The sequence below is a fragment of the Neoarius graeffei genome, chromosome 16 (genome assembly GCF_027579695.1).
Source record: "Neoarius graeffei isolate fNeoGra1 chromosome 16, fNeoGra1.pri, whole genome shotgun sequence".
Lineage (NCBI taxonomy): Eukaryota > Metazoa > Chordata > Actinopteri > Siluriformes > Ariidae > Neoarius > Neoarius graeffei.
In genome coordinates, this window is record NC_083584.1 from 58,147,261 (window position 1) to 58,161,611 (window position 14,351).

General features: G+C 42.2%; 1 protein-coding gene across 1 annotated transcript in view; it reads left to right on the forward strand.

Moving 5' to 3' along the window:
- LOC132900897 (zinc finger FYVE domain-containing protein 1-like) overlaps positions 1-11,673 on the forward strand; it is a 40,883-nt gene extending 29,210 nt beyond the window's left edge. The window contains exons 7-11 of the mRNA XM_060943242.1: positions 3,785-3,902; positions 4,175-4,345; positions 4,582-4,771; positions 6,091-6,189; positions 8,551-11,673. Of these exons, the coding sequence (XP_060799225.1) occupies positions 3,785-3,902; positions 4,175-4,345; positions 4,582-4,771; positions 6,091-6,189; positions 8,551-8,783 (811 nt within the window). The 3' untranslated portion in view covers positions 8,784-11,673. The remainder of the gene's footprint in view (positions 1-3,784; positions 3,903-4,174; positions 4,346-4,581; positions 4,772-6,090; positions 6,190-8,550) is intronic.
- The last annotated feature ends 2,678 nt before the right edge of the window (positions 11,674-14,351 follow it).

The window sequence follows — 14,351 nt, forward strand, 5'->3', positions numbered from 1 at the left end:
GACTGATTGACAGCTGTGCCAATGTTTTAAACTGTAATATGAACGGAGACCCTGGAGGCCCCGCCCCTTTTTCCTCATCTCGCCCAAGTCTTCTTGTCTCAACTTATGTGCTTGAAATCAGAGGTGGACAGTAACGAAGTGCATTAACTTGAGTGCTTCACTACTTTTCCGACTGGACTGGACTTCTCCGCAGGTGACACTGAGACGGCCGATCAGTAATCACTAGGGTCACGTCACGTCCATAGACTGTATAAAATCAAGTCCAGTGATTTCTCAGCAGCGTTATTTAACACGATCAGTCGATGGCAGAATGGAAGGAGGCGGTTCTTCTGGGGAACGCACGCACTCATGGCTATAGCTAGAACCCATGTTTCAGTTTCCTGAATGGATTAAAGATCCGTTTTGTTTTAAACGTTTGCCGAAAACCAACCACATCGCAGTCTACACCTGCGGAAGCATATTGAGGTTTGTAAACGTTTTATTCCAAGAGAAAGCTTGCAGTGAAGTTGTCTGTGCTTTTAGAGCTAGCGATAACATTGCAAACGTAGCTATGCAGTCTGGTTAGTCAAATGACTTTCTATGGATTTTCCCGCCAAGTTGCCGTAGCCTTGTCCACGGCTAACGATAACACACAGCTAGTTAACGTGGACACTGTTAGTTAGCATGTAAAAACGGAGTTATGCTAACATGAATAATGTTAACTTATCTGAAGTCCTTTTAGAAATATATGTTTTAGCATAATCTTGCCAAATAAACAAAATGTAGAAATCTTTCTTTTCTAGTAGTGTTAGATACCCAATATGATTTCTAAGAACTAAAAAAAAAAAACTAAGAGTCCTTTATTTGCCACATGCACACTTGAAGCACAGTGAAATTCATCTTCTGCATTTAACCCATCTGAAGCAGTGAACACACACGCGCGCGCACCCAGAGCAGTGGGCAGCCACACCAGAGCACCCGGGGAGCAGTCAGGGGTCAGGTACCTTGCTCAAGGGCACCTCAGCCCAAGGCCGCCCCACGTCAACCTCACTGCATGTCTTTGGATTGTGGGGGAAACCGGAGCACCCGGAAGAAACCCACGCAGACACGGGGAGAACATACAAACTCCACACAGAAAAGTCCTCGCCGGCCGCTGGGTTCGAACCCGGAACCTTCTTGCTGTGAGGCGACCGTGCTAACCACTACACCGCCATACACGTGCCGCCATGGTGTTTGCACACATTTTGAGTTTGAAAAGATTCTGCTAGCATGTTAGGTGGCGCTTCACTGACTAGCTAGCTTAACGTTAAACCACCATGATTCCACAGGCAGATCCATATGCGCATGAATACATACACTTGCACACGTGAGACCTGTGAGATGGACAGTATTGTACTCGTCAGTCACAACAAATTGCTGGAATTTGTTTTGATGTCAGATGATGGTCTTGCATTTTTTTGTCTTGCTTAAAGCAGTGCTGCTGTTGGGCAGTTATTAAGCTCGAGGTGTGGACCTGGGTTTTAATCAGGTTGGATTGTCCTTTTTATTTTCTGAGCAACCTACACATACAGCTATTCCACGGTCTTCCTGATTAACCTACACATACATGTGTGCACACACTGCCAGAGCTGGGTCAGAACACTACCATGCTGCTTTGTGGGGGCGGGAAGGAGTGTTACGATTTAAAAAAAAAAAAAGACAATGGCTCTTTCTCAGTTCAGTTGTGTTTCATTTTGTAACGTTCTACCAGGTGTTTATTCTACAGGTTCTACAAGTTAGTCAGTAAATCCAGTCGGTTGCTTCAGAGGCATTAGGTTTTGTAAGCGTTGTGGCACTAATACAACAATGCGTTGACAGAAAATGTACTTTAGTATTTTTAAAAACAAATACTTCAGTACTTAAGTAAAAATTTGACTGGACAACTTTCACTTGTATTGGAGTAACATTTGACCAGTGGGATCTGTACTTTGACTTAAGTAATGAACTTAGGTACTTTGTCCACCTCTGGCTTGAAAGATGCACGATCCTTCACTTTGTCCAAGGACATGGAGGGGAAAAAAATCAATCATATATACATACACACTAGCAGGTTACCCGGCATTGCCCGGGTTTTGCAAATTTCTGGGTTGCCCTCAGAATTCCATGTCAAATTTGGTGAAGATCGGTTGAGAAATGGTCATGTTAACCCAAGACGAACAAAAATCCAAACATCCACCACCCAGGAGCCCACCGGGGACCCCCTGGGGTCCAAATATGGAATTTCTGAGTTCTGCCAAATTGTGGCTATCTCCTGTACCTACATGCCAAGTTTAGTGAAGATCTGTCGAGAGTTTGTGTTGATAGGAATGCTTTCACATTACGTTTAACGTAAAAGGTATTGAGGGAGAGGGTGGGTGGATGTTGTGCCCCCCCAGGGACCTCCATGGGGCCCGTACATTAATTTTGTTTATATCTGCAAATTTCCGGGTCATCCCTAGACCTACTTGCCAAATTTGGTGAAAATCTGTCGAGAAATGGCGACGTTAGCTCAGGACCAACGAACAAACAAACAAAAACTTTGCCGCTTATCATATACAATACCATTCAAAAGTTTGGGGTCACTTTGAAATGTGCTTATTTTTGAAAGAAAAGCACTGTTCTTTTCAATGAAGATCACTTTAAACTAATCAGAAATCCACTCTATACATTGCTAATGTGGTAAATGACTATTCTAGCTGCAAATGTCTGGTTTTTGGTGCAATATCTCCATAGGTGTATAGAGGCCCATTTCCAGCAACTCTCACTCCAGTGTTCTAATGGTACAATGTGTTTGCTCATTGCCTCAGAAGGCTAATGGATGATTAGAAAACCCTTGTACAATCATGTTAGCACAGCTGAAAACAGTTGAGCTCTTTAGAGAAGCTATAAAACTGACCTTCCTTTGAGCAGATTGAGTTTCTGGAGCATCACATTTGTGGGGTCGATTAAATGCTCAAAATGGCCAGAAAAATGCCTTGACTATATTTTCTATTCATTTTACAACTTATGGTGGGAAATAAAAGTGTGACTTTTCATGGAAAACACAAAATTGTCTGGGTGACCTCAAACTTTTGAATGGTAGTGTAGATATATAATGTGTATATCCCTGTGTCTGAAATCACTCCCTACTCACTATATAGGGCACTATATAGTGGGGACGCCATTTTGTAGTGCTGTCCGAAACCTATATAGTGCACTCAAAAGTATCCCACAATGCATCACAAAAAGTAGTGTACAGCCGATGGTCACTAACCAAAGCAATATATCCCATCATGCATTGCAGTCACGCTGAAAGAAATCAAATCAAAAGTCTCAAATTTGATTTAATAAAAGGCAGCGGCAAAGAAGAAAGAATTCAGCCTTGATTTAAAAAAAAAAAAAAAAACAAATGCAGCAGACACAAAGTCCTTTGTATTTATTAATGTGGGAAATACGCTCAGTATAATATGGATTTATTACAAAAATGCACGCATGTATTTATTATTTTGAAAACTCACCAGCTGACTGATCGGGCACGTTTAATTGTGTGACGGACTACTGTCCGAAAACGGGGGGGGGGTCCTCTTCTCATTTTACCAACGAGCTCGCTATATAGTAATTCACTATGCAGGGAGTAGTGAACGAACGAGCGATTTCAGACACAGGGTGTACGTTCATAAAATGACACCTTCACACTTGGTACAATTTAAAAATAAATAAATAAAAATCCCTAAAATATATCTTTGAAAGTTCACCTCAGGTCACTGTGATGAGATCTATAGTAGATCCTTTAACGCGGTTTCTGCAGGTACGTGCTGGAGTGTCCGTACTGCGGCATCATCTACCGGAGCAGGCAGTACTGGGTGGGGAATCAGGACCCCGAGAGCACTGTGGTGCGCAGTGAAGTCAAGCACGTCTGGCAGGGGGTGAGTCTTTCTTTCTTTCTCTCTCTCTCTCTCTCTCTCTCCTTCCCTCCCTCCCTCCCTCCCATTCATATTTGTACCGGTAGGAAAACCTCAGCACAGACGACTGTGACGTCGCCACGATTCGAAATTCGGGTCTCCTGATGGCAGAGCGAGCACTGGGAGCATAAATGTTCCTGTTACACTGATCTAAGATCTGAAATGATAAACGTGTGGTCTGTTGCTCAGTAGTGATCAGACCACGTTTAAAACCACTCTCTGAACTGTCTCTCCAGTCGGAAGCTTTCCAGACAGACCACCAGAACGCGGCCCAGCGGGTGTTAGATGGAGTAAACTACGTCCTCCAGTCTGTCTCCGAGTACAGCTCCGGTCCCACCAAAGCAGTCACAGCCTGGATCACAGATCAGGTGGCTCCGCCCTATTGGAGGCCGAATGCCGAAATTACAGTAAGTTAAACCTCCACTTGATTACAGCGTAACTCGGGAGGAGTGACCCAACCTGGTGTGGAGTGAAAATGTGACTGATGATGCACTCCTCATCCAAACAGCATTGATATTTCTGACTAAAGTGCATTTCTATAGCGTTTACACAAGATGAATGAAAGGATTTAGAATTAACCAGCAAATTGAGCTGAAAAAATTTTGAAAAGCTTATCCTCAGCCATAATGTTCCCGTTCTGAAGGAATGCCACGGCTGTAAGCGGGTGTTCGAGGAGGCCGAGAGGAAGCACCACTGCCGTGCTTGCGGTGAGGGTTTCTGTCAGGCCTGCTCCACCCGCAGCATGCCTGTGCCGGAGAGGGGCTGGGGCAGGAACCCGGTGCGAGTTTGCGATGCCTGCCATCAGCAAGGAGGAGCTCCACAAACCATCCAGGGTAAGAATATAAGCCTCAGGCTCTGATATTAGAGGGATGAATAGTAGCATTAATGCTGGGATCAGCCTACAGGAACTCTGGGACGCCCTGATGAAAAATCTGGCATGTCGGAATATTTTGCATTTTCTTGTCTGTTTTTCTCCAATATGTTTGATAAGAGCCATGATTGGCAGTTTATTGACCCTCCTCCCTAATGTTAAAGATGATTGGTCGAGGTCAAATTTGTAACGTTGAGTCTCCCGAACAAAACGCAGCGTCGTCTGATCCCAGTACGAGTCTCGCCAATGTAGCACGATCCCAAATGGTGCACTGTATGAGGCTTCAATTAGAGCCCTGCACTCCGCGGGACCCGACCAAAGCAGTGCGGCGCGGGACAAATTTTGAAGGCTCATTGTGGGCGGGAGGGGGAGTGCACAATGTGGGAGCGAGCGGGAGAGGTGATAAGCTGCAGTCCCGCTAACTAAAAACATGTTTAAAATAAAATTTATAAATTATGTCTATCATATATAATTTGTGCTGGATATTTTATTTGGCATTAATAAAAACATTTTAAGATGCCTAAATTTGCGGATGTGGTCTAATCTCGCATACGTTTCCGATTCCTTTCCGCTCTTCCGTGTTTGAGATCTCCGATCATGGCAGAAGAGCAGAGCTCCTCTAGTGAAGCTCACAGTGCTTCAGAAGTAAGTGCTATTGGTTTAATGCTAACTTGGTTGGTTGTTTGGGAAACACACCCCTGAACGTGAGCTGTAGATGTTTTTATGCTGAAATCCACTCAAAGTAGGGGGCGGGGCACCATCACGCTGTTTCTTTAAATTATATTAATTTCTTATAGGCCTACTTGTATTTCCTAGAATGTAAATGAGAGGAGTGACATATAAGCTATGTGCAATGTACAATATTCTTAATATCCACTGTAGATTTTGGTAGGTGTGTTGGGTATCTCTGTAAAGCCTCAGCTGCGCATGCTGCCTGGCAACGCGCACCCTCGCTATGTGCGCTAGGTGAAGGATCGGTCAGTGGAGAGCTCAGCTAAGCTCAGCATGTTTAATTCCCCAAACCAATGACAAGAACTTTCGTGAGAAATAACACGAACGTCTGCATCATGCGGGATTTGCAGGCGGGAGCGGGACAAAATATGGCAGGCGGGAGCGGGACTGAAAATCATAATTCTTTGCAGGAGTGGGACTGAAAATTCTGTCCCGCACAGACCTCTAGCTTCAATCAGCTGAAGCTTTGTTTCCTTTTTTTGATCGAATTCGACTGTATGTGTTTGCATTGCGTCATGGTATCTTTCGCTGACCCGTTGTTCCCTGCAGTGGCGCAGACGGAGCCCAAGGCACTTGTGGCGCGCAGGGTGACGGAGATGGCGCAGTCGACGCTGGATATGGTCTCCAATGCGGTCGACTACCCTCTCTGTAAGTGTGTGAAATGCACAACATGGCTGCGATCATGCTTTTGCTTCAGGACTTGCTTATTTTGATTCACTAATTCTAAAACATGAAAATCTGGAGATTTATAAAACTAAAACCTTTAAATACGCTACGTTACTGCAATTACTGTAGCTCCATTTCCTGTATCGTTTTTTTGAAGGAAAAAAAAAAGTTTCCTCTGCAGTTCTTGTATGTGCAAGAATGAGTCATGTGGGTATGACTTCTTATCTCAATCCTGTGAATCCTCTGGATTATTATTATTTATATCTCAGTGCTCATTTGAGACAAAATCTTATTGCCCTCATAATTGATTCTGCTCTGCATAAAGTAATAAAGGGAATGCGATATGCTAGTAATGAAATACAGTGGATATAAAAAGTCTACACACCCCGTTAAAATGATCGGTTTTTCTGATGTAAAAAAAATGAGATCACGATAAATAATTTCAAAACTTTTCCCACCTTTAATGTGCCCTATAACCTGTACAATTAGGCGGGAAATTTTTTTTTTTTTTTTAAATGTACAATGAGCTGGTTGCAGAAGTGTTTACACCCTTAAACTAATACTTTATTGAAGCAGCTTTTGGTTTAATTCGAGCATTCAGTCTTTTTGGGTTCAAACCTGCCATCAGTTAAAATGACTCTGATTAACCCCAAATAAAGTTCAAACTCCGTCGCGTCCTCCAGCAAAAGCCAGGGTTCACAGAGAGCTTACAGAGCATCAGAGGGATCTCATTGTTGAAAGGTATCAGTCAGGAGAAGCGGACAAAAACCATTTCCACGGCATTAGATATACCATGGAGCACAGTGAAGACAGCCATCAAGAAGTGGAGAAAATATGGGACAACAGTGACGTTACCGAGAACTGGACGTCCCTCCAAAACTGATGAAAAGACAAGACGAAAACTGGTCAGGGAGGCTGCCGAGAGGCCGACAGCAACACTGAAGGAGCTGCAGGAATTTCTGGTAAGTGCTGGTTGTGTACTACATGTGACAACAATCTCCCGTATTCTCCATATGTCTGGACTATGAGGTAGGGTCAAAGAAAAACATCCAGGCCCAGCTAAAAATACATCAACTCTCCCAAAAGCATGTGGGAAAATGTGTTCTGGTCTGATGAAACCAAGGTTGAACTTTTTGGCCACAATTCCAAAAGGTATGTTTGGCACAAAAACAGCACTGCGCATCACCAAAAGAACCCCATAGCCACGGTGAAGCATGGTGGTGGCAGCATCATGTTTTGGGGTTGTTTTTCTTCAGCTGGAACAGGGGATTTAGTCAAGGTGGAGGAAATTATGAACAGTTCTAAATACCAGTCAGTTTTGGCCCAAAACCTTCAGGTGTCTGCTAGAAAGATGAAGAGGAATTTCATCTTTCAGCATGACAATGACCCCAAAAAGTTTTGGAACAGCCCAGCCAGAGCCCAGACCTAAATCCAACTGAAAGTCTGTGGGGTGACCTGAAGAGGGCTGTGCACAAGAGACGCCCTCGCAATCTGACAGATTCGGAGCGCTTTTGCAAGGAAGAGTGGGCAAATATTGCCAAGTCTAGATGTGTCGGGCTGATAGACTCCAACCCAGAAGACTGAACGCTGGAATTAAATCAAAAGCTGCTTCAACAAAGTATTAGTTTAAGGGTGTGAACACTTATGCAACCAGCTTATTGTACATTTTTAATGTTTTATGTTTTTCCCCCAAACAGATTTGTTTGTTTTTCAATTGAATTATACAGGTTATAGGTCACATTAAAGGTGGGAAAAGTTTTGAAATTATTTATCGCGGTCGCTTTTTTTTTTTAATTAAACATCAGAAAAACCAATCATTTTAACGGGGCGTGTAGACGTTTTATATCCACTGTATAAATGATGGTCGGATTCTTCAACATGGTCCTTGTAGAAAACCCAGTGTAATCTTTGCAAAAGTTCAAACAAATTTATGACGCACTCCAGAGAAGTAATGTAATGAGCTCCTGATGTGATTTTATAAATGTGATATATCTGAAGTAAAATGGATTCAAATCTCATATTTTGGTTGTCAATGATTTCTGAATCTGCTCAACAACCCAGAAACAAGGGTTTTTTAAAAAAAAAATAATAATAATAACCAGTGACTGAAAGTATTTTTAGGAAGTTATTCGACCTGCTGTTGTATTTCTTGTGCACCTTCTGGATCGTGACAGCGATGTGTTTAGCTCCAGTGGACTCTGGACTGTTAGATACTGCAGGCTGCATGAAGCTGAAGTTTGGGCTTTGTTGTATAAACCTGGAGGCAAAACCGGGATGAATAATCGACATGACCAACTCGAACCAATCACAATACTGACTTCCATCCTTGTGTCATCACTGCAGGTTTCGTAAAGGGAGTGGCGCGACCTGACTACTGGGTACCAGACCATGAGATCACTCAGTGCCATCAGTGTGCCAAGGCGTTCAGCTCGAGCGTGCCCAAGCACCACTGCCGTGCATGCGGTCAGGGGGTGTGTGCTGGCTGCTCGGCTCAATGCCGCCCCGTGCCGTCTCGTGGCTGGGATCATCCGGTGAGGGTGTGCGATGCCTGTGCCACCCAGTTAGACTCCCAGTGACTCCAGAAATCACGGCTCTGAAACACAAAAAGAGGAAAGTGTCCGATTGAGCTCAGAGACTTCAGTGTAGTACACTCGCATCTTATCTGAAGGCGTTAACCTTAAACATCAGTCAAAAGATGTCCCTGAATGCCACGCTGAGAGGCTGAGTTAATCAGCAGCTTGTAAATGACTGTCCTTTTATTTTGCAGACAGTCGGGGAAACCATTCGGTGCAGGTTTATTTCCTGTACTTTTCCAAAACCTCCCCATGTGCATCGTCCGACAGCACGGGCTCTGACGTTTATTACTCTCAACACTACAGGCTGCAGTTTAGTGTTCATAAAGAACATTCAGGAGGATCAAGGAGAGCAAAAGTTCCCACTGTGAACATCATGTGGTGGGTGTGGCACTTTATAGAAAAGGGTCACGTAAAGACTCCACCCACTAAAAATCAGGTACTTGCCGCCTTTTTACACAAATGATCTGCTCGTTTCTACACCATGCAAACATTTCATATAATTATTAAAAAAAAAATTGCACCGAGTTTTGCAGACCTGGCAGCCTTTATGCATTTTTATGTCGAAGCTCAGCAGTTTATCCCCCCCGAGTACGCTGCTACACGTTCTCGCTCATAAATACACAAGAGAGCTTTTTTTTATTCCTACAATAAAAAGAGACCGATTAGCTCATGGAAATATGAATCTGGAATGATTGGTCAGTGTGGTTTTTTTTGAACGCTTCAAAATCAAGCCCCGCCCCTTTTCCGTCGTCTCAAATGGAGTTCTGAAAGATGCGACTCCACTCAGAAGATCGCCAACAGTAAAATGGTCGGTCAGTGCGTTCACAGAAATCCGAGCACAGGATCTGAGACTCTGAAGAGATTTAGTGTAAAGTTTTTCGTGTTAGTTGTTAACACTTGGCTGAATGCTGTTCTATGACTTTTTTTTTTTTTTTTTTTTACATTTAATCAGATTTCCAGTGAAGAAATGCATCAAGTCCAGAGCCCTTTGTGTGGCCAAGTTGGCGCGCTTGATGACCACAGGAAAATAACTTTCGTTCTTAGTGCTTGAATGTGTTTGATGCAGCAGCGCTGTGTCACCAGGCCTGCATTCAACACAGCACGAATTTATGCAATTCATTCTTACAAGAGCTACAATTAATACAGCTGCTTTAAAAAAATAAATTAAATATGCGTGAACGTCTGGTCCGTCACCGTCTCCTGTCGACGTCATTTAGTGTGTGGTTTTTTTTTATTTCTAATCATATTTCACTGTCAGCCAGTGACTTGGAAGCCTTCATGCGTTAAAGTCTGTGAAAAACCTTCTGAATGAGCGTTTAGAGAATAGGGAGAGAAACTGATATTTAACGCTGAGAAAACTCAATTTCTTTACTTCTCTTGAAGATTTCGTCCTGCATAATGGACATGCAGTCGGCTTCAGAATTACTGCCGCCGTTGGGGAAGAAATGTCTTTGTGGGTAACCTCGCACTGAACATCCCTGTATTTCAGCAATATCCCATGAACACGAGTGTTGTGTTGGCTATCAGCAAGTCTGTGCACGAGGTCACAATAATTCTAGCGCGTGGTTTTGCTTGTATATAAAATTTAGTTTTCCTAAAATACTTTCATCCAATGGAAGGTTCCGTTTCAGTCACGATTCCGTATAAATATCAAGACGTTTTCTTCCTACCTAATCTTGTCCCTCTTTAACAAGGGTGCCAATAATTCTGGAGCAATTCTCAGAAGGCAGCTGCAGACGTGGGCACCACTGTAACTGGAATTAAATCGCAGTGGATGCGAACTTTAAATAAAATAAAAAATAACAACGTGACTGTGAAGATCAGGAAGGTATGGGAACATCTTACCATCTCACAGAAGCTGAAGATGTTTTAATAAGGCAAGAGATGACATTTAGCCGAGCAGTTAGTCCAGGAAAAGCAGGAGTGTTCTCATAATTCGTCATTAATAGTGACGTTTTACACAAGTTCTGTTTTGATGCCAGTTTTATGCGCACAAAGTTAAAAAGTAGAATTTGATGTCCAAGCTCTTACTTGTTTTTGGAGTTAACGTATTGCCCATACGCCTCAAAAACGCATCCTGAGATCTGACGACGATGCCACTACTTCATATTTCTCCTCGTCCAGGTCTGTGTGGTCAGGTGGATTTAGTTTTGATGTTCAGATCATCTCCTGGATCTCTAACGTGTCTCGACTACAGACAAGTAGGAAGTTTGCGTTTGCATATATTTTTAATGAGCCCAGCTCATTAATTTTATGATCTCGGCTCTCGGTCTATATCTGTATTGCACTTTAGCTAGTTATTTAATCTTTTTTCTGCTGTTATAGAACGAAATATCATAACCATAAATGCATTACACTATGTGACACAATCATATAACAGAAATGTAATTATATAAAGCCAGTCAGTTACTCAGTTCGGCAGAAGACAAAATCATCCAATTATAACCACTTTAACAATTGTCTGCCTGTATAATCATCTGCTTTGTCAAGTCTCACACGATTGGGGCAGGTTCGTTCATGACCAACACCACACCAAAGTAACTTTGTTTAAACGAAACAGCACAAAGGTGTCCGAGTTCATGAGAAGAGTGATTTCAGAGTGTTGGTAGACCTTGCCTTGGACAATGTGTGATGTTTAAAATGGTCTTCATATGGTTTACTCGTAGCACTTTATTTGTTTAAACAGTTTGAGGGAATATTAGAGGATTTTTTTTTAAATAATAATCTCTGGATTTTCAACGTTTTTGGTTTCCAACCTGTGGACTGGAACAAATCCCTCTGGATTTTTACGATGTGATTGAACCAAAGTAATTCTGTTGATCACATTTTCATTTTTTATAATCCTGTTTTATCTTTTCAGAATATTAAAGAATATGATGAAAACAAGAAAGATTTACTTTTTTAAAAAGTGTCTGTCTTTTTATTTATCCATCCGTGGTATCTTGTAGCGTGTTTTGGGCTTTGAAAAATGCTTCGTCAGTCGATAATGCTGTATGTCAGGAATTAAACATAATGAGGTGTGCTGTTACAGGAAAATAATCAACAACAGAGAGTGTCGTGTGATGAAACAGAAGGCGGTTATTTTCCAGTAATAGCCGATCCCAAAGCGTTTTATTCCTCTGATACAACAGCAGAGTTGTTGAACTGTTCCAATTTTTAATTTATTAACATTTAACGCATCACACATTTTAGAAATGTTTATAGTTAGAAGTTTGGAACGTCTGTGGGACAAGTTACTTCATTCAAATCACTCCCAGCACTGACACGAGAGACTCCTTCCATAAATATTAAATAAACCTTTTCAGAGATTTTTCCATAGCAATGATTTATATCAGGGGTCTTCAATTAAAAGTCACTGAGGTCCAGGTATTAAATTTTGTCCAAGTAGAAGGTCCGAACCGAAGTCCAGCTTGTGTCTTATAGCCTTCCCCTATGTCCACATTTTCATATGGTTTCAACAATATTTATTGTTAATTTCCAATGCAGGAAATGAACTGAGTGCACAACTATCTCTTTTACCATAAATAAAAGTAGTCCCAGGAAAATACATTCAAGGCCTTTATTTCAGATTAAAGAAAACAGAAACCTCAGAATAAAATAAATAAAAAAGCACAAACAGAGGGGAATAACTCCTTTTTCTCTTAAATTCAAGAGGTCCCAACCTGAAGAATTGAAGGCCTACACTTCAAGTAAAAAAGTCAACTCAGAAAACATTAACTAAAAAGTGCAAACAGAGCGTTGACTTCACATTTTCTCTTCTTTGTTCTTAAAATAAGGAGGTCCCAGCCTAAAAAAATGAGGGCCTACTTTTCAAGAAAAAAAAAAAAGTCCACATCTTCAGAAAACAAGTGGCTTTTTAGGAGGGGAAATGCAAACAGAACATTTTTCTTTGAACTTTTCTCTTTTAATTCTTCTTTTACTTTTCTTAATGAGAAAAATGGGCATGTGGCTGACCTGCCAGTAATTTAAAGCTTGGTTGGAATGGAGTTGGTGCCATTCTCATGCAGATATGTAGGAGTTCATTGTTGAGCCTCAAATAATGTCTCAGCACGGTGTTTAAGCACTCCTTCACAACTGTCCCATCACTAAGTGTTTTTTTTATGTTGCCCCAAAATCCACGCTACTTTTAAGGAACATTCGTTTGCATGTTGCTGGGCTGTAAGTGTGTGTGATGAGTCGGGTAGCCCTGTCATACTGTGCTTGCAGTTAGGTTATTTTGCGGGCCCTCAGCTCGGACTTCAGGGGAGAACTTTGCTCAAAAGAGCTGTGCTTCGTTTCGTAGTGGCGCTTCACGTTGCCGCTTTTAATTAATGCTACGTTTTCGGAGTATATGAGGCACACTGGTTTTGAACTGCTCGCCGGAAGAATGAACATATATTTCTCCGTCCATTCATCTTTTAAAACGATTTTCCTTGTCTACTTTCCGCCGCCTTTTGGAGCAAGCCATGCTGTCTCTGAACTGAACTCTCTTCCTCTCTGCTTGTTGCTCTGCTGTGGTGCGCTGGGGAAACTAACGATTTTATTGGCTCAACTGAGTGAAGCTATTGTTGTATTAACTGGAGTAGCAGCGCCCGCTGTCAATAGCCACGACCGTCCAAAATAATGCTCCATGAAAATTACTTAATTTCGTGAATTTACGGGTCACGGGTCCGGACCGAGGTCCGCCATTTGGTGATGCCTGATTTATATTTTTGTTTATCCATTTATTATTAGGCCGAGATGAAAAGATCCACCTTACAGTTCCTTATGAATGAGTTACTATAGAAACTATAATGTATTAGAAACCGCACATTCAATATAAACCTGTGATTTGAGCTACAGCCAGAACAACTGTCAGAGCTCATCTCATCTCATTATCTCTAGCCGCTTTATCCTTCTACAGGGTCGCAGGCAAGCTGGATCCTATCCCAGCTGACTACAGGCGAAAGGCGGGGTACACCCTGGACAAGTCGCCAGGTCATCACAGGGCTGACACATAGACACAGACAACCATTCACACTCACATTCACACCTACGGTCAATTTAGAGTCACCAGTTAACCATGTCTTTGGGGGAAACTGGAGCACCCGGAGGAAACCCATGGGGAGAACATGCAAACTCCGCACAGAAAGGCCCTCGCCGGCCCCGGGGCTCGAACCCAGGACCTTCTTGCTGTGAGGCGACAGCGCTAACCACTACACCACCGCGCCGCCCACTGTCAGAGCTGCTACCAAAAAAAATAAAAATAAAAAATAAGCACCATCTGTGCCAAAAATATTGGAACCGTAACTCCAGTTCCTTCATTTATTTGCTTTACACTGAAGACATTTTGGGCTTGAGAGTAAAAAAATGAATACGTGACAATGTCAGAATTTCAACTTTCATTTCCTGATGTTTATGTCTGTATACAGTTAGGTCCATATATATTTGAACACTGACACAATTTTTTTTTTTTTACCTGTTTACTGAAACATATTCAAGTTATAGTTATATAATGGACATAAAGTCCAGACTTTCAGCTTTCATTTGAGGGTATCCACATTAAAATTGGATGAAGGGTTTAGGAGTTTCAGCTCCTTAACATGTGCC